Raw genomic sequence first — 22,783 nt, forward strand, 5'->3', positions numbered from 1 at the left:
CAGATCACGTGACCTATATACAACGAGTATGGATGTAAAAAACACAAAAAGGTACATCGTATGGTCATATATACTCCTGATGTAGCTGTAATAGTCTCTATGCATACAGAAAATTTGTTTTCGCGGCAATTGGTCCATACTGTTTGACAGTTGGACTATTCAGCAACACCCGTATCATGTCACGGACGACGAGAGTCCTAATGGTGCTGTTGCAACCAATCTTCTATTGGTAATTTGACTTAAAGTAAACAGAAACTATGCCAAATTGGATAGATGCCGTTAGGCAAGCATTGATAGCAGGATTAATAGAAAAGAAGTGGTTTCCATTGCCAGTGAATATCTAGATAAACCGCGCAATGGGTATCCTGTAGGGGGATTCACTCTCAGGTTCTTCTTTCTCTTGCCCTCACATTACTTCTTGTACTTATTTCGGAAACGCAACTTCGAATTTGATTACAATAAAACACTTGTTGTTGCTTCGGCCCTGGAATTCTGCACACCTCAAGATATACAGAGATATTCAAGTCCCATGAATGAAATTACAGCATAGTTGAGGAATGACTATAAACCAAGTTCTTGCAGATCCAATCCTGCCGTTGATCTTGATCATCGTGGATCCGGCGACCGCCAGACGCATACACGAGGCCGTCGAAACTTATTATCCAGTGAGTGCCGTCCCCAAGCCGAAAAAGAATTGTCAAGCATAGCATAGTAATATTGACCTGTTACAGTAGTGGAATTCTCGGGTCATCCCAGACCTTTACAAGAAAACAACTCCCGCTTCTGATAAGACGATGATCGACGGTCTCTGGATGAACGCCCTGGGGTCTTATTTCCTCCTCGATGGGTATGCAATTGAAACACAAGTCCACCCAGGGAAGTTTGAACCTCACTATAAGTGCTTTGAATTTATGCACCATTTAACTGAGGACCATGGATGATGTTTAATTCGAACTAAAACATGAAGGGCTCTTTTCCAATCTACTCAAAGCGATTGGCCAAGGAATTACTGACCTCAAGGAATTGCCGAGTGCCTCAGATCCATACCAAGAAAAGAACAATACTATGCGTATCACCAATATCTGGTGACTAAGAGTGGATGGAATTAGTCTACCAGAGACATTACAACTTTGATGCATGTGTTCTATGTATATTTCAGTAAATGCAGTGGCATCCAACTGAATGACAAAACATGCTGGGGGGTTAAGGAGCCTGCGCCTTATTGTCCTCTTTAATTGGAACCTGTTGTTCATCTGGTTTGACATCAGAAGCACTGCCCAAAAATTTGAGTCGAATTTCCAATGCCGTGCAGAGATTCGTGGAAGCCCATGCTGTCGACGGTATGAAAATAGACTTTCTCCAGTGTATCCATCAAAGGCTCACATATTTACCAGACCAACTTCATAACCTCAAGAAAAATATGCCGGCGGGAGTTATCAGGAACCAGGGCTTGGTTACGATCAATCCTATTCTCGGCCAAAGTGTCTGGCATATTTCGCTCAGCAAAGCTACTATTAGGTCAAATATTACACGGTGACTACGTATCCCGGCGTGGATAATCGAGGCGCAAGACGCATTCATGAGGATTAACATAGTATTTACTGGCGAGAGTATGACGGTACATACTATGTCGATCCAGATCGAGCCTTTGGCTGGCATATGTATTATTCTAGGACATCAGGCTAGCCGCCCTTTACTAGGCTCCGTACACGAGAACACAGGGGAGATATCGTTCCGGTAATCGGTCCATAGTCTGCAGAGTCCCGACTGTGATACCCCCAGATTTCTCTCTGGAACCCCTACACCGACACTTGTGCTCTGAAAGTATACCTGCATACGTCAAACCGATGTCTTACTGGCCACGAGAGCAGGCGCAAGCACACACAATATTGGCCTTCTCTGGTTATCATATCCTATACGTCTGACAGATAACGAGACAGAGCCAAAGAGCTGGTCAAAATACATACTTCAGATCTACACCGTACTTCGTGGAGAATAAGGGTTCTCTTTGTTGGGGTCTATGACTGACGTGGCTTGGATGCGGTTTTGCTTGCTACTAACAAAGATGCGGCTATCAGCAATTGAGATCGTAGCGGGGGTTTCTCTTTACCAGTTTAAGTCAGTCTTAATTTCGGGATAATAAATACTGTCTGCTTCCTGTTCTATTCCATCAAGAGCCGTTCCCATACATCCCATCAATATGTCCGGTAAGTCAATACAACCCCCAACCCACACAGCCCCAAACCTACATTACAACACTGAAACCTTCGCCGGATACCGCTGGACCTGTCTCTTCACCCTCGAAGAATCAAACCCCGTTCGCCTCCGAGGACAAGGATTCCTAAACTCCACAGATTGGAACGCCCTTGTCGAGTACGCCTCGCTCAAGCGCAACGGAACGCAATAAAAACTCCTACCTGACATCGGCTCTGGATATAACCACATGGTCCGAATTATCGAGTTCGATGACGGTGTAAGATGGGCGGTGAGGCTTAGTATGCCGCGTCTGCCGTGGAAGGAGGAGGATAGTCCGGAGGAGAAAAGGGCCATGGAGGAATGTGAATATAATATGATTCAACTGGTGTGGAAGGAAAGAAATATCCCGGTTCCGGCTATTTATGGTTTTGACGCGAGCTCTGATAATAAGGTCGGGGCGTCGTTCATGCTTATGGATTGTTTGAGAGGGAATGCCGGGATGGATCTTGGGATGAAGGTTCCGGCTGAGTACAAAACGACCGTCTTTACTAGCATGGCTGAGGTCCACGTATGTTCTTCCCCCCAAATGCGGATGTGAGTGAGCATTTCTGATATTGATATCATCAGGTCGAAATGTCCCAAATCCAACTCCCCAAAATCGGCACGATCACCGGCATAAACCCCGATGGCACATACCAACAAGGCCCCATCCCCGGCCTAGGCGGACCCTTAGATACAGCCACTGACTTCTTCAAAGCCTGGGCAGCCCATGCCTCTGTCGGATCATTTAGACACTTGATCAATGATTTGGCAGACCATTTGTCTATCCGCAACGAAGGTCTATTCCCGCCATGTCACGGCGACTTCGGACACAACAATATGATTTTCGATGATGAGTGGCGGTTACTTGGTGTTATTGATTGGGAGAGTGCATTTGCGGCGCCGTGGGAGATAGCGGCGGAGTTTTCGTTGACACCTACGACGATTCCACGTGCTATGGACGCCCCTTGAAATTATGATGAGAATAGTTATCCGAAGGATGAAGAGAGTCGACAGAATCTTGTGGATCGGGACCAGTATATTAAGATAGTCATGGAGAAGGAAAGGGAGAAGGGATTGACTGAGGGATACACTTTGTCGTCGGCACTGCAGAACTCGAAACGGCAGGATTTGGCGTATGCTATGACACTGTACCAGGGTGGAAAGGCCGGGTTTTTCTCGAAAATGATGGATGCATTCTCCAACTAGAACTTTTGACTTCCATGACCCAATGCCCCAACAATCATGCAGAAATAGCTATCAGAATCAAACCCTCCTCGTCATAAACAACCTCCTAGGCGTAAGCCAAAAATCCTTCCCCCCCCCCCCGCCCCCTGCACCTGCACCTGCGCCTGGTCCATCTCCATCTCACTCCTAGCCTTCATCTCAATCTCATAAATCTTCCACGCCCTCAACGCAAACGTACAAACCGCACCACCCAAAAACACACACCCCACAAAAACCTGCAAACTCAAATACCCAAAACTCCCCACAATCTGCAACGCAATCGGCTCCGCAAACGTCGTCGGCAACACCAATGAAAAACATATCATCCCCAGCGTAGCTGGCATCCTCTGCATCCCGACGACTTCTGCGGTGATGGGGGCGAAGCATGACCAGAATGTTCCGGTGACGGAGCCGCTGAGGAGTGCGAAGGCTATTAGGACGGGGAAGGTTATTGCAGGAACCCAGAGGGCTAGGCAGAGGATGCCGCAGGTGCAGGTCATTACTGAGGCCATGTTTATGCGGCCCAGGACGTCGGAGTAGTAGCCTACTAGGGGGCGGCCGACGTCGAGGCCTAGGTTGAGCATTGCGCCGATGACGGAGCCTTCGCGCGCGGAGAGGCCGATTGAGATGGCGTAGTTGGGGAGGGAGTATAGTAGCGTGATATAGCCTAGTTCTGTGAGGAAGCCCCAGGAGACGACTAGAATGACTTGGATGCGTGCGTATTCGCGGAAGTTGAAGGCTTTTCCTTCTGATTTTGCTGAAGTCGGGCTCTTGCGGTCTTTGAGAAGGGCAGAGCAGATTAGGTTCATTGCGAGAGAGCAGAAAGCTAGGATTCGGTATGTCCATGGTAATCCCACGCTTTCCACGCCAGCCCCAGCTCCCAGGTTATACGCCAAAACGCCTACACCGGCGCCAGATGTGGCTATACCAAGGACGAGGCTACGTCTTTTGGAGAACCATTTCGGAAGAATGGACGTGGCTGTGATGTTACAGGAATCCCATGCCATATCCGAAGCATAGTCCTTGACTTAGAAACAGGTGCCATATTTTAGTTGAGAAGGATGCTCCAATCAGTGAAGCGAATACAAGGATTGAACCGATGAGGAGTGTTGGTCTAGTTCCTAGTTTCCGGTTGGATAGTGAGACGATGGGGGAGACTAGGGGGGCTTGGGATATAGAAAGGCCGCCGATCAGGGCGTATTAAAGTTCTATGGCTTCGGGGAATGTCGAGTTGGAAAGGTAGTGTGCGAGGAAGACGGCCCATGTCTGTATCATCAGCACAAACACATGTAAGAAGCCATTGCCGAGAACTTACACTATTGACACCCCAAGTGTGCGCGTTGATCAGAAACACACACGCAGTGCATCGCCCTGAAACAAGTTGTGTGGAATAAGGCCCTCATCGCTCCGCATACCGGTAGCCATTCCGAAGCTTCAATTGCCGAGACACTTGTCGAGTTTTTTTTCAAGAACAAGCTTCGTTTCAGATACACCATGTTATGAACCCTTTTTTATAGATAGACTTGCAGCCCCACTATAACCATTTTCTCGCCGCATGAGTCAATTGGTGTTCTTTTGAATCGGCGGTTTTTGTTGGCTCGTCGGACCGATCCAAAACATCCCCGAACCAGCGGAGAGTGATTGATCGACGAAGTGCGATTCATGCTTCCGTCAGAGCTATGTGCTCATGACAAAAGTGGAATTGATGAGTTGTAATACAGTGGACGCGGGCGCTGGTTGATGCTCTCAGCTTAGACAATCGACGTATCTCTGGCGTGATTATCGACGGCCGCCCAGTTCTAGATCTCAGATCTAGTGTTTTCCTACAGTTTCAAGTAAACATCGATATCGAAAATACCGCAGTGCACACCCAATTGGAACATCCCGAGAACCTGAAACAAACAAAGATACAATGTGTTACCCATGATACTATACAAAATCCGTCGAAACATAAAAAGACTTTTGAACATTAACCCCCCTCCCCTGATACCCCGGATCATGACCATGACCATGACCATGGCCCTGGCCCTGCGTCGGATTCAATGATTCCTGACTACTCCCTTTGCTCCCATAAGTCGTTATAGCCGTCGCCTGCGCATTATCCGGCACCAGATCCGAGCGCCAATATTGGTTGCTGTTGGGGTCGTTTCGGGATTTGTTGGTTAGGTTGCCGTTCATGCTGGAGAGGGGGATGCTGCCGGTTGTGTGTTTTGCGCCGTAGGTGCGGGCGTAGCTGTCGCCGCGGAACCAGCGGAAGAGAGGGCGGAGGGTGACGAGGGAGCCGGCTGTGATGCCTAGGCCGGCTTCGACGTTGGACCAGATTGAGATGTCGGTTGTTGCGTCTGCGTGGATTAGTATGGGGGATTTCGATGGGCTGTGTCGAGGGACTTACAAAGGAAGTCAGGGTCTTTGTAGTAGTGGAGATATGGGATGCGGACGATGACTGCTGCGCTCGACCTACATCAAGTTAGATACCCTGTGAATTCAGAAAAACAAGAAGACAACTTACACGCAACCCATACTAAGAATACCCGCCAAAGCAGCTTTTGTCTTGGTAGTCATCTGCAGATTCCACACCAACACAATAGGCAAGAGAGCCAGTGTGAAATCGCAAACCGTAGCCACCACACTGTACAGGTAGGCAATATCGATAAGGTAGTCGGTTTCTATACAATTTCCCGTGCCTGTTCTCTCCCAGAAGAACGAAACCGGCGTGCATTGCAAGGTCAATATAAACCAGAAGACGAGTCCGATAACGATGGAAAAGCCGATGACCACCCAGAGGATAATGGTGTGTACTCTTGCGACGGTGAGACGGAGGAGGGCAAGCGCAATTGACACTTTCGCGAGGACGACGACGATAACGTAGGACATTTGACCGAGCCACCACCACTATTTCATGCTGTGTTAGATTGTGATGTTTTCCCTAAGATGTTGCGCAGGACCACTTACAAACATAGCCGTTTGAACTTTCTCCAAATTGTGCACTATGTCCAACTGTTTAAAGGTCTGTCCCATTCCATAGATCGGTCCCATAATTCCACATAATGCAAACAAGATATTCACAACCTGCGAAACAATAAGTATCCAGATTGTAATTTGGTTTCAGTGCCAGTGATCATATACCATCGCAGCAACCATCAACCCATCATCCCACCCAAAGGCCCGTACCAGCCTTAACCGGACGAAACATCGCAGACATACGGCGACAAGCGAAATGACGAGAAATATGATGGTGACGATGAAGATGGACTCACTGCGGCCGGCGAACTCTACCATCTTGAAGGGCGCGAGGGCATCACATGCATTGTATGGAAATCCGTCTAGATTGTTATGACTTCATATGAGAGCCAGACGGATCTCCAAACAATATAAAAGTAAGGATTGAACGAAAAAGAAAGCAAATGTAAATTGACAAAAAAAAAAAAAAAACAAAAAAAAAACAAAAAGAGCGGCTCCAGGAGTCTTATTAGAGACAATCCCCGCTGTCGGAAAGGATTACCAGTGCCTTTTAGGAGCAAACAACCTTTTCTTACAGAGGCCGGACGGGGCCGGTTCCATTCAGGTGGGGATGAGCCCAGAGCTCTAGGTGGTGTTTTTGTTATTTACATAATTCCGGCGCCTTGTCAAGGAGTTATTGATCACTACGTCGGAGTACAGAGTCCGGAGTACTATTCAGACGAACGCCGGAGCATTAACCATAATAAACCCAAATTGATACATGGATCGAGTTGTGTACGTGCTTCGTACATACACATACAAGTACGTATTCATCTCGGACAACCCCAGAAACATGATCCAAGCCTGCAGCCATCCCCCGTGCCTTCACACAACCAACCAACCACATCATGCGACAGCGACAGGCATTTGAAACGCACGTGACGAAACCTTGTCTGACAGCCGACTCATAATAATAATAGAGGCCACGCTAATCCCCATTCAGAGAATGCGCTTGGACCGTTTCGATAAACACAAAAAACCATGTCAAACACAGGAAATATCGCCCACACTAAACCCAAAGGGAACATATAGGCGAGAAGGAACAGCGTCCAAGCGTCGGATCGCAGGGAGATATCTGGCTTGGTCCCCGGGAACCACGGAGCCCGCCGCACGCTAAACTTGACCGGATAGAATATAAATTGCCGAGTGTCCATGGTTGCTTTCTTCGGCCAAGCTGCCGCTTGTATTGGCCAATGAAGGCTTGGTGTTGGTATTTCGATTTTCATCACCGTTCTGTGGAACGTGCTTACTGTATTTGGCCCGATGCCGTGGTTCGCCGCGGTGGTGAACCTCGATTTGTATTTCCTATTAATATTGACTATGGAATTCGTATGCAGGTACAAGTACGCAGTGACGCAGTGAACAAGCACTGGAGTATTAAGCATTGCACTGTTCGCCTTGAGTACAGCCTCCGGAAGTTGATGCGATAATATTCACGCACTCCATCTATTATTAGACTCGAAACCAGCTGCCTAGTCTTGCCACAATACTGTAATTGTAATTACGCTCTAATCATTGATAATCTATCTCATCATATATGGGTACAAGATCGAAAATCAAATCGCCTTCGCCGTACTCTGTACTCTGTATGTATTCATGTATTACATGTAATCCCATAATTTAAGTCCAAAGTACAAAGTCTAAAGTTCAAATTACCGAATCCAAAGTTCAGGGTCCTGTCACTATTACGCCTTCCGTCGACGTTTCAGGAAACTCCTATCGAAGCTCAATCCAAACTCTGAAATGCCGATTGACACCTGCTAAAAGTTTAAAATATTGGCCCTCGTGCTTCATCGTTGGCCGCTGATTGACATTAGTTGGTAATTGGCTTTTGTCACAATCCTTTGATACTGTAGCTCTCAATTTGGCCCGTCTTTTCTCGGCTCTGCGTGCCTTCCATCGCTTCCTTGGCGCTCTAGACAGGGATAGACTATTTGTAGATGTCTGTGGGCATGTCGGTATGTGCCCCGTAAAAAGCTTCCTATGAGTATGCATAATAAATAATGGACCCGCTTATATACTACTAGATCCCCTGTCTAGGACCGTGGCCTTTTCCGATGTTACTTCCGAAACGTTTGCTTTCACGTTGATTTTCTTGACCTAGGATGCATTCATTAAATAAATTGTGTCCGCATGGCTTCTTCGTCGGAAATTGTTAAGGCTATCGATCTTTGTCGTATTATTGGCGCTTCTTTGGCTTTGTGCTCCAGGAATGGACTATTTACGCCAATAACTGAAAGTGATATGCGTAGAACTGGCGTTGTTTTAAAAGATCGACGTCCCGTGGTAGGAATAGGAAGGTGGAAAAGAGTATCAGAGTACTCCGTACTTAACAGATAACCGATGACTTGGACAAAAGAACAATTAGACATATTTTTAGACTTGATCTTCCAAGCCATAGGTTTAGTGGACAGTTAAATCTCAATGTAATGAATCCTGCTTTCACCAATATAGCACAGTCATCACACTTCGATTCTTTTTTTCATATCAATAGTGAGATCCTTCGCTGCAGCGGGTATTCCTATATCACCCGAGTTCATAGTAACTACGAGACTCTGTTCAGTCAACGCGTCAGGCCAAGCCAGTTCAATGATGCCTCGGTGGAAGCCTATCCTGACCTCTTGGGACCGCATGTTTATTCAATGTACAGGGTAGGGACTTTGATACTCTGTTCTCATCGGTTCGTCATCTGATTTCTTCTCTCACAACCTCTACACGAATCTCTTGCAGTTATTCCATAAACATTGCTTACGAGAAAACAGGCGAAGAGAATCACTCTCATACAACATATACCCTGCTTCCACGCGAAAAGTACCCCATAGAGATCAGAACACATGTTCACCCCGAACCTCGGCATCACAAGGATTCCCCAGATCGGCCCGAGACAAACGGGGGATTTACCATCCCCAGAAGAACAATAGACCCAGACTCGGTTCCTCATTCAAGTGCGGGGTGCATGTTCGTTTATTTGATCTACAGATGTACCCCCGGAGTTTCCCTGTCTGCAGAGTATGCGGATCTGGCACAAGGGTGTTGAATGTTATGTGCATTCTGCATAAACAGCATAAACGCGAGCTGCCTAGGAACGGTTGCATTAATTGTGCACGGAAACGCGTCAGGGAGACAGATGCGTGGCTGTGCTGTTTGTAAGTGAGTGGTAGTTGGTGTGGCTTGCATGGCTGTCTGTCACATGCTGTCTTTGCTTGTTGGTTTTGGCAGGTCTTTGAGTGGGTACTTTACTCTGTACTACTACTACTACTACTACTTGTATGCAGTTCTCGACATCATGGGCGAGGCTTTGATAAAACCTCTCCTCTGTTCAGAGTAGCATGAGCACTGCTAGCTTACGAAATCGGACGAAAGAGCAACTGTAAGTCCCTTATCTGGATTGATTCGATTGATTCGTCTGACTGTGCATTGAGAATTGACAAACTGCTATTTACATGAACAATTAACCATCGCTTCGAAATATTATGCTACATATCGGATACGCGAGGTTCGTGTCAACATATTACTCTGGTATTATCGTTTACCACTTGGCCTCCTTGCGGTCCAAGAACTCCTTGAGGATAGCAACCCTCTGCTGAAGGGCCGCCACCTCCGTCTCCAGCGATGACTGCACCTTGGCATTGTCCTCGCCGAGCTTGACGTAAAAGTCCTTCCGGTACGGTGTAGCAGACATGGCAGCGCTGAAGATGGGCTTGACGATGAACGAGTGGTGGGGCTTAAGAGTGTTGCCGTAGGCCTCGCGGAAGGAGTCAGCGAGCTCCTTGCTGGCGTTGTCGAGGTTGTGACGGAGGGCTTGGGCGGTGAAGTCAAGGCCACTGTTGATGACCCAGGTGGTTAGCTCTAACTGCATAGGAGGGGATGGTTGCGATAACACTCACCGGACCAACCAGACCAATCCCTCTGTGGCGGTGTGCTTCTTCTCCTTCAATTCGTTCACGACGAGAGACTGCAGAGTTGCAGACTCGGCGGGAGCAGCCTGCTGCCTGTCCTTGACTTTCTATAACCGGGGTTAGGTGCTGTTATCGTGCAATGCGGGGTGAACTATACGGACCTTGATGTTGCCAACCAGGTCATTCTTGACGGGGGTGAATGCCTTGGAACCGAGGACATCTGACAATTGACAACAGTTAGACTCGATGCATACACATGATCAACGGCCGTTAGCTCACCGAACAAGGTGGTCAGCGACTCAGCAGCCTCAAGGAACTCAGTGGTCGAGATTCCGTTGTCGTTGGCGGCATCAACAGGGACGTCCGCGAAGGACCTCTGGATAGTGTCGAACCAGGTAGACATGATGATTCAAATGGGATGAAAAGTGAGAGAAGCAAACTGTACAGATGAGAGAAGAGAGAATAGGAGTAGGGAATTGACAGTTATCAACACTTGTCACACACACACCGCCTGCTGCGGCCGTGGGACACGCAAGCGGGCGGCCAATCAGGGCCCCAGTGGGGCAACGCAACCCCGTGTTGCAAATAGAGTAAACAGTCCAAACAAGTCAAACAGCTCAGCCACAGCAAACATTACAAACACAGACCAGCCTTGCTGATCATGATGTCATAGTCTAGAATTGAAGAAGGGGCAGATTGGCCCCGTTGGATCTGGGAGATCCCTAAATCTCGGTGCCTGACACTCTGCCAACTGGTCAGGATCTCAAGGAGGAAGAAACAGGACTCAACAGATAGACACGCAATCCTCGTTGTCCTGTCGATGCGTCGTGTCGTTATATTCGCTGCGTTGCTACATTCCAATCCAGTGCCATGAGCACTCAACAGGCCCCTGATCGACCAGATGTGGTTCCTGGCGCCGTGTATCATGAGCAACGCCATGGCCTGGAGCCCGACTCTTACACGAGCAAGAAGCTGGTATGTGATCTTCAATGTGTTTTGCATAGGCATTGGCGCCAAGGGATCTGACGATTTTCTTTTTTTGACACAACCAGCAACATGCTTCTCCCCACCACCTTCACGTGACGAACAGAAGATTCTTCATAGGGCCAATTCCCGAAGGCTGGCTCCAGCATCACAGGAAATCATGGTATAAATCAGGTATTAAGTTCAAGAACTATTCGTCCAAGACCGTTAGCTTCTCCGCGGACCCGGTTGTCGTGCATTACGAGGATGACACCCCCGAAACCGATAACGATCCATCGTCTTCAGGTCCGGAGCAGGAGGACAACCAGAATGGTTCTTGGGAAGACGAAGAGACACCGGAAGACCAGGACGACCAGGACAATGAACCCAATGGACAAGGATCGTCCCGGCGCTCGGAAGAAGTGGACACTACCTCAAGACGGACCGGTAAATCCATGACCACGCCTACCACAGAAACAGGTGCCTCCCCAAGGGAAATGGATTCCAGGAACAAACCAACTAATAATATCCAAGATGCCTCGTCTTATATGACTGCCCGCGAAATTGGAGGAAGTGTAGACGGCCTGGGTGCGGATACCAATGCGAACACAAGCGCGAACACAGGTACGGATACAGGCTTGGACAGGCAGGAGACGGAAGGAATACCACCAGAACAGCCCGTCAAGAAACCCAGCTTGCGAATGTTGCAAGTTCCCAGCACCGGTGAGACTGATCAGTCCAGTCCCATAGCATCCGCAAGCGAGTCCGAGTCAACAACCGCGTTGCTAAGACACAAATCGGGACCCAAAGATAAAGGAATCCAGAGGATAATACAGCCCACCCTTGAGCAACAGGAGCCTCAGAGTGAGGGGACCGACTTGGAAGAGAGTGTCCCCAATGGAAAGGCCATTGGAAAGGGGATAAGAGGCCAGAAAAGGATGGTCAAGTACAGTCTCGATGACAATATCCTGGATAAGCAACAACGGCTTCTTGCGAGGTTATCCAGGACCCACGATAGTATCTCAGCGAATCGACCGCGTCGACGAAAACTGCAAAACGGCGAAATCATCAAGGCGGAACGGATGCTTGTTCGAGTCGAACAGACGATGCAGAGAGACCTTCCCGATGATTACACCGAAAACGACAGCATGCGAATGGAGACACGAGTCGTAGATAAATGGCGAGAATTTCTGGTGGTTTGTCGAATGGCCGACGAAGAGTATGCACCATTTACACTACAGATGTACAAGACCCGGGTCGTACCAGAGGTACAAAAATCAGGCACGAAGATCTCTCCTTATTACGAGGTGTCTCTGGACAACAAGAGAACAAGGGTCAATTTCTATTCTTCATTGGACAAAACTATCGTGATGTGGCGCCCTTCGAAACATGGAACCAAGATTTTCATTGTACGCCCAAAGTCGACAGCACACGCGGTTGAATGGTATACCTTCATGTGCCAGGCACTAGGCCGGGATAGGCCATCTTCCCTTCAGATAACGGTTCCGGATCTCGGCGTCTCTCTCCTCTTCAAAGATCCTTTTGCACAAATCGAAGCCGCCATCAATTCGAAAAATAAGGATCGACAAACAGACAGAAACCAGGCTCATCCTGAAGAATGTAATGTGGCTACAGTAATAATACGCGGCTGTATGGAAATGCTTGAAAATCGAACAGAATGGGCAGATGTATTGCGCGAATGGTCGAAGTCTGAGAAAATGGGTCTTGCTTGGAGACGGTATGACCGACTCGAATGGGTACTTGGTGTCAATGAGGAAAGGATGTATGGATCAATCGGAATGCAGGATACGCATGAACTGGAGTTGCGGCCTAGACAGCACTACTCAACCACCGTCAAGCATGAGGGCACGAAAGAGGATGAGCCACCACCGCTGGAAGGCTTTTTGGTCCGCCTAACATCCCAGAGGGGGGTTCATCAGCGGTTGAACAGAATGTTCTTCAAACGACTTTATTTCTTCACCCAGGATCACTATCTTTTCTTCTGCAGGCCAGCAAAGTCATTACCACCACCTCCCCCAAGGCTGACCTCCACCAATGCGTCGAATATACCGTCATCACAACAGATATTGAACGAAGCACCGCTTTGTTACGACATTGATCCATTCCCATTGCACAACGGCGATATCGGATGGACCTTCAGTGGAAACAAGGAGTACCTGAAAAGGCACGACGAAGAAGCCTATGCGCAGCTTCACAGGAACCTTCACAACATCTGCCACTCTGACGGGTATATTGATCTGTGCCGGGTACAAGAAGTACGACAAGTTCAGCGCAACAGCAGCCCCGCAGATCCAAATATCGAAAGAGGGCCAGATGTCGAGTATAACCCGGATGTCCGAGATACGCACCGGGATGATGGTGCAACAGATCAGTTCGACGACGACAGGACTTTTGAGATGCTGTTAGACAATGATCTCATCATTCGCCTTCAAGCATACAATAAGGACACCAGAGATGAGTGGATAAGGCGGATGAATGCCTTGGTGAAATACTGGAAAGAGCGTACTGCCTCTGATGGAGCTGAGCTGAAAATTGTCCGACAGAAGAACCTAGAGGCGCTTGATATTGATGAAGAGGTTGAGTCGCACATCGGGCAGTTTGCCCTGAAATGGGAAGTCAAGAAGGCAGTGGCATCGCCGCACCTGCATAATATGTGTTCCTTATCCCACTGTCGGACAATCAAGGTATGTCGTCTTCTCTAGTATACCCCCAAGCTTGATACTAACTACCAATTTCAAGATGTCCGGACAACTTTACCGCAAGCCACGCCGGCATGCGACATTCAAACGGTGCAACGTCATTCTCTCCGGTGGAAAGCTTCTCATCTTCCGGAGTTCACTACGAAGCCGCAACGGCGTCGAAATGGCCCACATACACCAAGAACTAGAAACCTCTATAGACCTCAGCGACTGCTATATATACTCAGGCCTACTAACAGACAACGATCTCTTATATGCAAACCAAACCTTCGACAACAGCAACCCAGGCCACCAATCCTTACCACGTGCATACCTCTCCCCCGACGTCTTTACGACCTGCGACGACGACACGGCAATCACATTCGTGATCTGGCAACCTCTTCGAAAGAACTATTTCCGGGCGAAGGAGTATGGGAAGAGAGGGCGGACGAAGCAGACGCTGAAACATGTGTCGACGCTGGGTGTCCATGGGAGAACGATTGTGTTTAAGACGAAGAGTCGGGTGGAGAAGGATCGGTGGGTGTTGAGTATTGCGTCGGAGATTGATAGGATACAAGAGGAGGAGCATGAGAATATTAGGATTGTTTCGGCGGGATAGGATTATTCTTTCTTGGGATATTTATATTTCTGTTCGTGTTACGATACACACTTCAGCATTGTTATAATTTGCCTGGTGCTTTATGATATACCGGGTCTTACTTGATTAATTCACAGTTCTTAGGCAGTCTTCTGGTTCATATAATGTCCTGGTACTACCAATACCACACAGGTGACCATTTCTCCTCCATACTTAGACAGTAAAATACTGAGGATGTCCTCATCGCCTCCTTATCGCCGTAATTATTAATTGGGCATTGGAGAAGGAGCTAAACAGCCCCTTTTCTTCCGAGTCTTTCTGAAAAGATAACCTAAAGACATACAGACATCAACAGTGAACGGAAAGCATCAATTCAAAGTAGCCGTCAAAATGTCACTTCAAGGCAGTCGTGTTATTGGTAAGGGTGTGGTTTCCGAGCACATTGACATGCTAGGGCCGTTGCCAAAGCATTGGTGGTAACGCTGGGAGGAACACGGAGAGTTCTTTGATAAAGATGTGCGTCCAAGAGAAGGGCGGGAGGTATGGCCCGCGCTTGAACAGGCGTTTGAGAAAGATGTGCAGGGCTATCGACGAAAGCTTGGAATGGGGGAGTTTGGGGGGTGGAGGAGGAAACAGGGGCTATTCTCAATCTCATACGTCGGATGCTGGAATTTCAGCCGGAAGAACGGCTGACAATCGAGGAGGTTCTGAGATCTGAATGGATTATTAAATGGGTACTTCCTGGCTTGGAGGGTTGCAGGAGCAGTAAATAGGCTATTTATCAATAAAATTGATTGTATTTATCCCTCCTGTGCCAATCCTGTTATATGTTGGCCTGCAAGAGGAGTATATAGTTTTACATTGTTTAGTATAAATCTTTGGTATTTTCCACTATTCCATGGTCTATGAAAAGGAGCAGCGGCAGTATCTGTTTACATGCAAATGTGTTATGATTATTAAAAAGAAGAATTAAAACGAAGTACGAAGTTCAGGATATTTCATCCTGTTCGCAAAGAACGAAAAACACTGGAAGACAGAGAAACAAAACAGAACCACACAAGATATAGATAGGCCTGGAATCAAAAGACCATCCCATCAAACCAACCAAACCTAATGTGCGCAAAAGAAGCTATCTGCAGATGTAACGTTTCCAGTACCCCTGTACTGTACACGTTGTGGGTAAGGGCAAAGGATCCTATCGAATTTCTTTCCTTTCTCCGGATTATAGCTGACTGGAAGGCTTTCAGGCGCAGTACCGGATTCGACCCAGGCAACCAGGCTGTCGAACATAGTAGACGGGTACCCTCCCTGGCTACCATAGCAATGACCCATCATCGGGGCCTCGAAGAGCCGATAGTAGTCGTGAACACCAGAGTCGTCAGCCGTGACCGCTTCATAGTACGCTCTGATGCCCTTGGGAGGAATGACCTCATCCATCTATATAAAAAGTCAGCATCAATTAGTAGTGGTGCGGGATAAACTATATGGCACATACCAAGCCTTGATAGGTGAGCATCTTGCCGCCCGCCTCGCGGAATTGCGACAAATCGGGGTTGTTGGATCCGAAGACCTGGTTCCATTGCTGCACCGACTTCCGGAAGAGGTATTCATATTGCGGATGTGTGATGTTCGTCAGCGTGAAGTTGAGGTTCTGCTCAACAAACACTTGGGCCCATTGGTCATACAACTGGGTCGAGGAGGGAGCACATGTTCCGTTGGCGCATTCCGTCGTCGCCGGGTTGTTTGCTCCCGTCAGCGCGGTTCCAGGGTTGAAGCCATACCACAGGAATCTACCCTGGGTATCGCGCGACCCGGTCCAAGTAGAGTTGACGACCTCGGCAGCAGCAGATGAGATTCGGACGAGAGACTTGGTGTCACTGCAGTTGACCGGGTTTCCGACAAGGGTGAACGGGTCGAAGACACACGAATCAGGGTCAGAGAGGATACCATCCTTGACGCCATCGGCACCATCGCAGGCGGAGACTGCCGCAGCCGTTATGGCGTTGATTTGACAAGGGTACGGATACTCGTCCAGCTGATTCATGACAAACTGAGCCCAGTATCCGCCCAGCGTGAGCTGCGGCCAATTGGTTGCTGGAGCGGAAGCAACAATGCCATCATACGCGTCTGGATACCGCTGCGCCAGCTCCAGCCCCTGTCGCCCACCCTGCGAGCACCCAGTCCAGTATGAATACTTGGGCTTGGACCCGTACGCACTCTCCGCCACGCTCTTGCCGATCAGCGCTGCGTCGCTCAGGGATACGGAGCCAAAATTATGGATCGTCTCGTAGTCCAGCGTTCCATCGGCCAGCAGCGCCCAGTCTGCTGGGCTATCGCTTGTGTGACCCCCATCTGTTGTGACAGCGGCGTATCCCTGCGCTGCCGCCGCCATCATACCGTATGATGTCGTGGTCGTGAGCCCGGCTATGTATCCGTTACCACCCAGTCCCTGCATTCGCCCGTTCCACGAGTCGCTGGGCAGAAAGATGCCCACGTTGATGGTGTCGTTCTTGGCCGTGTGCTTGTAGGTCACGGTTATGTTGCAAAAGTTGAGGTTTTCGGCCATCACGTTGCCATGGTTGTAGTAGTACCACTCGGGGATGTACTTTGATACATTGGAGACCTGCGCGGCGTGGATTGATGATACCTCGATGTTGGGTATCGAGGGGTGTGAGAAGGCATCGGCCGAGCACAATGCTGGGGATAGACTGTTGTTCATGATGACGAATGTCAGACTTGTCTAGAAGAAAGGAATAAGGAATGGAAGTTCATCCTATAAGTACTTTGTCTGTCATTATGCATGCTGCTATTTTTGATTCTCGGGTCAAATACGCGTATAGAATTGATCCCTTATCTAATTGATGCTTGGCCTGTTCTCAAAGCGAATACGAGTATTCGGGAACGAGTGGGTCGGGCGGACCTTACGCCCATGGTTCATACATAATAATGTTTTCATTTGCAGGTATCAATATTTCCACCTAGCAACAAGGAGTCCTTTCTTCGTATGGATGTGTTTCAACTGTTTCAACTAGCGTGGCAATTTCAGGTGGTTTCTTCAGGGTGAATAAATGAAAACCCTAAGTCCTCTAAGCGTGCTGCTCGAAATATACGTGAGTCTGCAAATTATTCAGAATGGTTCTATTACCTCCAGGGCACCATGACCCAACTTGCTTCATTGATTGCTATTTAGTTATAAGATTATCTAACCATATTGCCTTTGAGTGCTCATTTGTTTGATAGTATCCCGTAGCCTTAGGTGGAAAGCTCTAGAGAATACTTATGGGACTTTCCAGGTTGATAAAAGAGCCTACTGACTCTACTGTCCAGCATTCGAAACGAGGTGGAAAGAAATTAAAATATACATTTTGAAATCAAGTACGCCAAATCGAGCGACAAGGCCTGGTCTATATAGCAACAAAGAAAAAAAAAAAAAAAAAAAAAAAAAAGGAACCGGCGACAAGTATCATACCGGCAAGTAACTCTGAGTAAGCGGTATGCTTGCCTCAGGATTAGCATCAAGACTCATTTGATTAGGATACCAGATCAAGAAAATAACCATGACAACCACCATCGGCACACTGTCAAAGACATACATAGTCCACTCATGAACAAGCGGATACCCATCATTTCCCATGACATACTCGACGATACGGAATGTCGAACGTACCAGAATCAGCGCACTGACAGCGTACAACATGTGCAACGACCGCACCCAGGGAATTCCAGGCTTCGTAGACTCCGGGGTGGGCGAGCGCCGGAGCCGTCTCGCAAACACAATGGCCGTCACCCAGAAAAGCGAAAACGAAACGAGCTGGATGGCCAAGCCGACAACCACGAGCACCTTTCCCCACTGAGCGTATCCGAGCACAGAGAGCGACGAGGAATTGCCCTGCACGACAAAGGACAGCACATCACCCCAGACAAACGTCTTTGTTAGGCGTGTCACTCGTATAGGTGAGAGGTGCTCTCCTCGGACCCGCCGGATCAGCCGGCCCAGCGTCATGTAGATCGAAGCGGCGAAGAGCGTGGGGCCGAGCAGGATGAATATGTTGGCGATGATGTACGGTCCCATGGTTGTGGTGCTGTTATGCGCCAGGCAGCGGCCGATGTAGCCGATTATTTCGACTGGGCCGATGGGTTAGCTTCTTTGTGGGAACTCGAGTAGATCGAAGTCAGTAGGCTTACATAGGCCCCCCAGGGTGAATGCTATGCAAAACCATGTTCTTGTCGTGAACAACTTCCATGAATGCAGCCCGGTGAGGACGATGAACATGAGCATGAATATGACTGCCGCTGGTATTGATGGAGCATAGTTCCAGAATTCATAAGCACGAGACTCGAGGTGATTCATGTCGCGAGGGTTTTGTCCGAAAGGATAATATCAAGTTCGGACAAGACAAGACTACAAATAAGAGAGTATGTGGCTATATAAAGTAAAGCTTTTCGCACGTTAAATATAAAAGGCATTATTTTTATTTTCATCTTGTGTTGGTCGATCTAGTCTCTATATCAAAATACGCGTATAAACCGGACCCACATCCAGTGGATCTTGGGATCATTTCTATACGCGTATAGAATCAAGCCTCCTTGCCACATAAAAGTGGCACTCATTCAAAATCTTACGCCCTGGCAGACACGATCGATAAGAAAAAGGGGTTTGTTTATCTATTTCTATCTGCTAAGCCCCATCCGTTCCCTTAGTTTTAACGAAAGATGCCTCATCGACGGATATTTTCAAGTTGGAGATGAGCGAGGCAGGTGACGGACGGGTTTTCGTAGACGCTAATTCGTGCCTCTGCAAGACTCTATCGAGGTTGCTGGAGTACCAGGCGGAAATTCCAACCATCAGGCTCCGCCTCAACGTCGTTGTTCAAATAGTCGGCAGCCGTGGAGATGTGCAGTCTTTTATTGCCTTGGTCACGGAGCTCCAGAACTGCGGCCACAGAGTGCGCTTGAACGCATGATGTCTTTAAAGACATTGTCCGGGATTCCGGCCTGGAGTTCTATCCCATCGGCGGTGATCCGGCCGATCTTATGGCATGCATGGTTAAGAACCCTGGTCTGATCCTGAGTATGCTAAACCTCCGCGCGGGTGATATCCAAAGGAAGCGCGTGATGATGGCAGCAGTGCTTTCAAGGGCCTGCAACAGTATCTTACAATGACATATATGTCTGATTTTCCAGAATCTATGCAGATGGGCGAGTCTCAACAGTGTAGATGACAGTGTAGAGCGTTGGAAGAGAGAATTCTATGGTTAGTACAGTCAGGGGACTGCAGACCGAGCATAAAAGTCAATATCCAGGAAGATATTTTTTTGGCTATGCTGCTCCGGCGTGATATTTATCCTTCTCAGAAGAGCCGCTGTACGGGTCAAAGATTATAGGGTAAAGTCAGCTTTGCTGGTCTCACTCGTTGCTTTGTCGCGGATCTCCAATGCCATTTTTTTTATTCACTTTCTCAGAAATTCCCCAAACTGGGATGACGCTTTTGGTCCCCAGAGAACGCTCTCGGACCTTTGAAGTTTTAGGGCAATGTATATGGCACCCAAAGTCTCAATTTGTAAGGTCAGTGCAACAAACGGTAAACAGCAGGTACTGTGTTTATTTGCATGTGTGCGTCTTGCGCCTCTTGACGCAAATCATCCATGCTGGAATACGCCCGTAGCCATGGTAAATCCCAATAGAGATTTCACAAACGACATCTAGAAAGATAAACTTGATCGTAATCAAACCTAGCACGTTAGTCTCGGAGCAGGAATTGGTCTAATAAATCTGTGAGCTTCTGCTGGATACACCGGAGTCACTTACAGATGATTATATTGCCGACGGCATCACCATGCTGCTCAATCGAGTCTCCCTTCTCCATCTGGGTAAATCCCATAGCTATGAACTTTGGCAGAACTGTAAACATGTCTTTGAAGGTTGGGTCTTGACTGAAAACCTTGGTTACCCCAGTCCGACACCACCCAAAATGTCTGCAAGGGTCAGTATGTTTCAACAGCCGTTGAATGTTGTTCCTTCTGGCACCTTCGCTAGTAGTTGGGAGGTTGCATTTTGCTGATTATGCTCATAATGAGTCAGAATAAGCATCCTTTTTATAGAGGACCACTCTGTGTAGTCATCGCAGTCAAATTTGATAGGCATAACTAGTAAAAAAGCATCTGGATTAGATATTCTGGCTCTCCTGGTGCCAGGTATGCGTGAAATACTACAATCGAGTAGTAACATGCTGAAACGACAACAAGGGTAGTCCTCCTTCTCCATAGTGGTTTAGTAAGAGGAGATAGTAATGGATCATATATGAGTCTGTTACCAGACCGTATATCTTCGTCATTACGATCATACCTGTTCTGTATAGCGTGTCTGATAAAATAGCCGAGTATGGCCGCTGGGACGCCTATGGTTTCTTAAGGTGTTTCGAGTACGCCTCAATCTATTGTCAATTTGTTCTGACATCATTTCATCGAACACAATATGTTGGGGAAAATCGATGGTAAGAGTCGAGGCCAAGAACATATCTTCCACGCTCTTCCTATTGCACTGGTGTAGAAAAAAGGACCAGCAGTTCTCTTCCTGCAGGCCCAACGACCCTAACGTTCCATGGAGAAGGAAAGAGTGGAAACAAAAAATAAAACTGAAAGAAAAACGAAAAGCAAAGGGAGGATAACTTGTAGGAGTAATACTAGTGGGCTCCTTTGCGTGTCTTCTTTTGAAAGATCCCGATCATCATCGCTTTACCTTTCATTCACATGGCTGCTATACAGCGACGATGCCACTGCTTTTCGACCATCTCCCAATTTGGTAGATGACAGTCAATCGGATCGTCGGTAGTTAGTCTGATGCTACAACCTCTTTGGAGCATCGGGTTCGGTCAAACAGCTCCAGACCTTTAGATCAGCCACGTTCCAAGTCAACCGTGGCACGCTGGTGATATTGCCGTGAAAGGTTCTCCTCGCCTTACGATTTTTCTCTCGTTTGCGTCCTTTTGTCGATTTGTAGCAGACCAGATTTCACGAATTTAATACCAGGCTTATTACTTAAAAGATGTGGCCACCAGGCATTTTTCGAGCTCTGGTGGTATTCCGAGGGAGGCTCTAGAGTCGAGCCGGCAACCAGGTGCCAGAAGCGTGGGCGGCGGTTAGAGCTAGCCCTTGAGTTTTCATTGGCGATATGACGGAGATGGACCCTTAAGGTGTGCTTTCTCTATCTTTTTTGATCTGATAATTTATGGACACCCATTCTAATCCAGGCGCCACGCATATGTCACCCGTGTTCATATGGGCCAGCTTTGTTTTATACCACAAAAGGCCGGGATCGTTCTCAATTAGCTGATGCGTCTTGCACCTTTTGACGCATGTCATCCACGTTTGGAACGAAGCGCGTATAGGGCGCCATCCACCGGGAGAACAGGCTTCTGTGAGATGCACTTACTAGGTGTCTAACCTTCTCGGCAACATGGTAGAGAAGGTGACAAAGGGTTGCTTTGCTCACCAGCATTTTGTATTCCCCTCTTAGCATTAAAGCATTTAGTTTCTTTGGCATGTTGACGGGCCTTTTTCCGCTCTTTATTAAAGCTTCCTCGGGAACCAACAGTTTTAATGCCCATCCTCCAAAATGACTTAGCTCTGAGGTGATGCCACTACAGTGATCGGAGGGCCGAGCAATTTGCGGATTCTCGCAATTGGTGAGTGTTATAGCCGCCCGGGTCGTGGGTCCCAGCAATCATGGTACGGATACTTATATTAGTGTCCTCTAAGGCTGCGTCTCTTTCTGGCTACCGCTAGTACTCTCGTACCTTGTTGATAGACGAACTGATTCCTTGATGAAGGTGATTTTGTACGTCCATTCTTGTTTCGCAGGCCTATCCAAGAACACGAACAGCTTCACCAAATGCAAGCCATAAAGACAGATGATGCGCTCATGGATCTGGCTTGAATTTGGTAAAAGTCAGTGGTAATATCCCGCCGTGGTATAAGTTTGTAAAATTCCATGCATAGTAGCGGTCTCCGTCATGTAAAACCTGTCGTGAGGTTTTCATAGAAAAAGGAGATCTGAAACTTCCCTCGCGATGGTTCTCATGAACCCCGTCGAGTACTTTCACTCCAATTGGTGAAGTTTCCCTTTCTCATGTACAGTGATGTCACGCTGCTATTAGATGACAA

At 47.9% G+C, this 22,783-nt stretch overlaps 9 protein-coding genes across 9 annotated transcripts; 3 read left to right on the forward strand and 6 right to left on the reverse strand.

Annotated features, from left to right (window-relative positions):
• The first annotated feature begins 2,521 nt into the window (after window positions 1-2,521).
• Window positions 2,522-3,481, forward strand: ASPGLDRAFT_51896 (uncharacterized protein). Its single transcript, XM_022547631.1, has one exon. The coding sequence runs from the start codon at window positions 2,830-2,832 to the stop codon at window positions 3,205-3,207; it is 378 nt and encodes a 125-aa protein (XP_022396681.1). The 5' UTR covers window positions 2,522-2,829; the 3' UTR covers window positions 3,208-3,481.
• On the reverse strand, window positions 3,479-4,271 carry ASPGLDRAFT_39292 (uncharacterized protein; the record flags this gene model as incomplete). The annotated part of the gene is made up of 2 exons (XM_022545055.1): window positions 3,479-3,529; window positions 3,576-4,271. 2 exons carry the CDS (start codon window positions 4,269-4,271, stop codon window positions 3,479-3,481), a joined length of 747 nt encoding a protein of 248 aa, XP_022396682.1.
• Window positions 4,272-5,321: 1,050 nt separating this feature from the next.
• ASPGLDRAFT_51897 (putative integral membrane protein) lies at window positions 5,322-6,874 on the reverse strand. The gene is made up of 5 exons (XM_022547632.1): window positions 6,589-6,874; window positions 6,415-6,531; window positions 5,972-6,354; window positions 5,855-5,919; window positions 5,322-5,804 (listed from the first exon to the last, which is right to left on the reverse strand). Exons 1-5 carry the CDS (start codon window positions 6,739-6,741, stop codon window positions 5,392-5,394), a joined length of 1,131 nt encoding a protein of 376 aa, XP_022396683.1. The 5' UTR covers window positions 6,742-6,874; the 3' UTR covers window positions 5,322-5,391.
• A 180-nt stretch (window positions 6,875-7,054) lies between these two features.
• ASPGLDRAFT_894019 (uncharacterized protein) lies at window positions 7,055-7,969 on the reverse strand. Its single transcript, XM_022550466.1, has one exon. It carries the CDS (start codon window positions 7,845-7,847, stop codon window positions 7,368-7,370), a length of 480 nt encoding a protein of 159 aa, XP_022396684.1. The 5' UTR covers window positions 7,848-7,969; the 3' UTR covers window positions 7,055-7,367.
• Window positions 7,970-9,819: 1,850 nt separating this feature from the next.
• On the reverse strand, window positions 9,820-10,854 carry ASPGLDRAFT_51898 (GLTP domain-containing protein). Its single transcript, XM_022547633.1, has 4 exons — window positions 10,641-10,854; window positions 10,523-10,581; window positions 10,350-10,468; window positions 9,820-10,286 (listed from the first exon to the last, which is right to left on the reverse strand). Exons 1-4 carry the CDS (start codon window positions 10,762-10,764, stop codon window positions 9,992-9,994), a joined length of 597 nt encoding a protein of 198 aa, XP_022396685.1. The 5' UTR covers window positions 10,765-10,854; the 3' UTR covers window positions 9,820-9,991.
• A 271-nt stretch (window positions 10,855-11,125) lies between these two features.
• ASPGLDRAFT_51899 (sporulation-specific 71 family protein) lies at window positions 11,126-14,818 on the forward strand. Its single transcript, XM_022547634.1, has 4 exons — window positions 11,126-11,336; window positions 11,414-11,804; window positions 11,859-14,029; window positions 14,085-14,818. Exons 1-4 carry the CDS (start codon window positions 11,232-11,234, stop codon window positions 14,640-14,642), a joined length of 3,225 nt encoding a protein of 1,074 aa, XP_022396686.1. The 5' UTR covers window positions 11,126-11,231; the 3' UTR covers window positions 14,643-14,818.
• A 286-nt stretch (window positions 14,819-15,104) lies between these two features.
• ASPGLDRAFT_135534 (uncharacterized protein) lies at window positions 15,105-15,314 on the forward strand (the record flags this gene model as incomplete). Its single annotated transcript, XM_022541385.1, has 1 exon — window positions 15,105-15,314. A coding segment is annotated over one exon (210 nt), but the record flags the coding sequence as incomplete, so codon positions are not given.
• A 251-nt stretch (window positions 15,315-15,565) lies between these two features.
• On the reverse strand, window positions 15,566-17,340 carry ASPGLDRAFT_85355 (uncharacterized protein; the record flags this gene model as incomplete). The annotated part of the gene is made up of 2 exons (XM_022550328.1): window positions 15,566-16,058; window positions 16,117-17,340. The coding sequence occupies 2 exons, from the start codon at window positions 17,338-17,340 to the stop codon at window positions 15,732-15,734; spliced, it is 1,551 nt and encodes a 516-aa protein (XP_022396688.1). The 3' UTR covers window positions 15,566-15,731.
• A 744-nt stretch (window positions 17,341-18,084) lies between these two features.
• On the reverse strand, window positions 18,085-18,972 carry ASPGLDRAFT_135750 (RTA1 domain-containing protein; the record flags this gene model as incomplete). Its single annotated transcript, XM_022541403.1, has 2 exons — window positions 18,085-18,746; window positions 18,807-18,972. The coding sequence occupies 2 exons, from the start codon at window positions 18,970-18,972 to the stop codon at window positions 18,085-18,087; spliced, it is 828 nt and encodes a 275-aa protein (XP_022396689.1).
• Between the last annotated feature and the right edge of the window lie 3,811 nt (window positions 18,973-22,783).

The sequence above is a fragment of the Aspergillus glaucus genome (assembly GCF_001890805.1).
Source record: "Aspergillus glaucus CBS 516.65 unplaced genomic scaffold ASPGLscaffold_26, whole genome shotgun sequence".
Lineage (NCBI taxonomy): Eukaryota > Fungi > Ascomycota > Eurotiomycetes > Eurotiales > Aspergillaceae > Aspergillus > Aspergillus glaucus.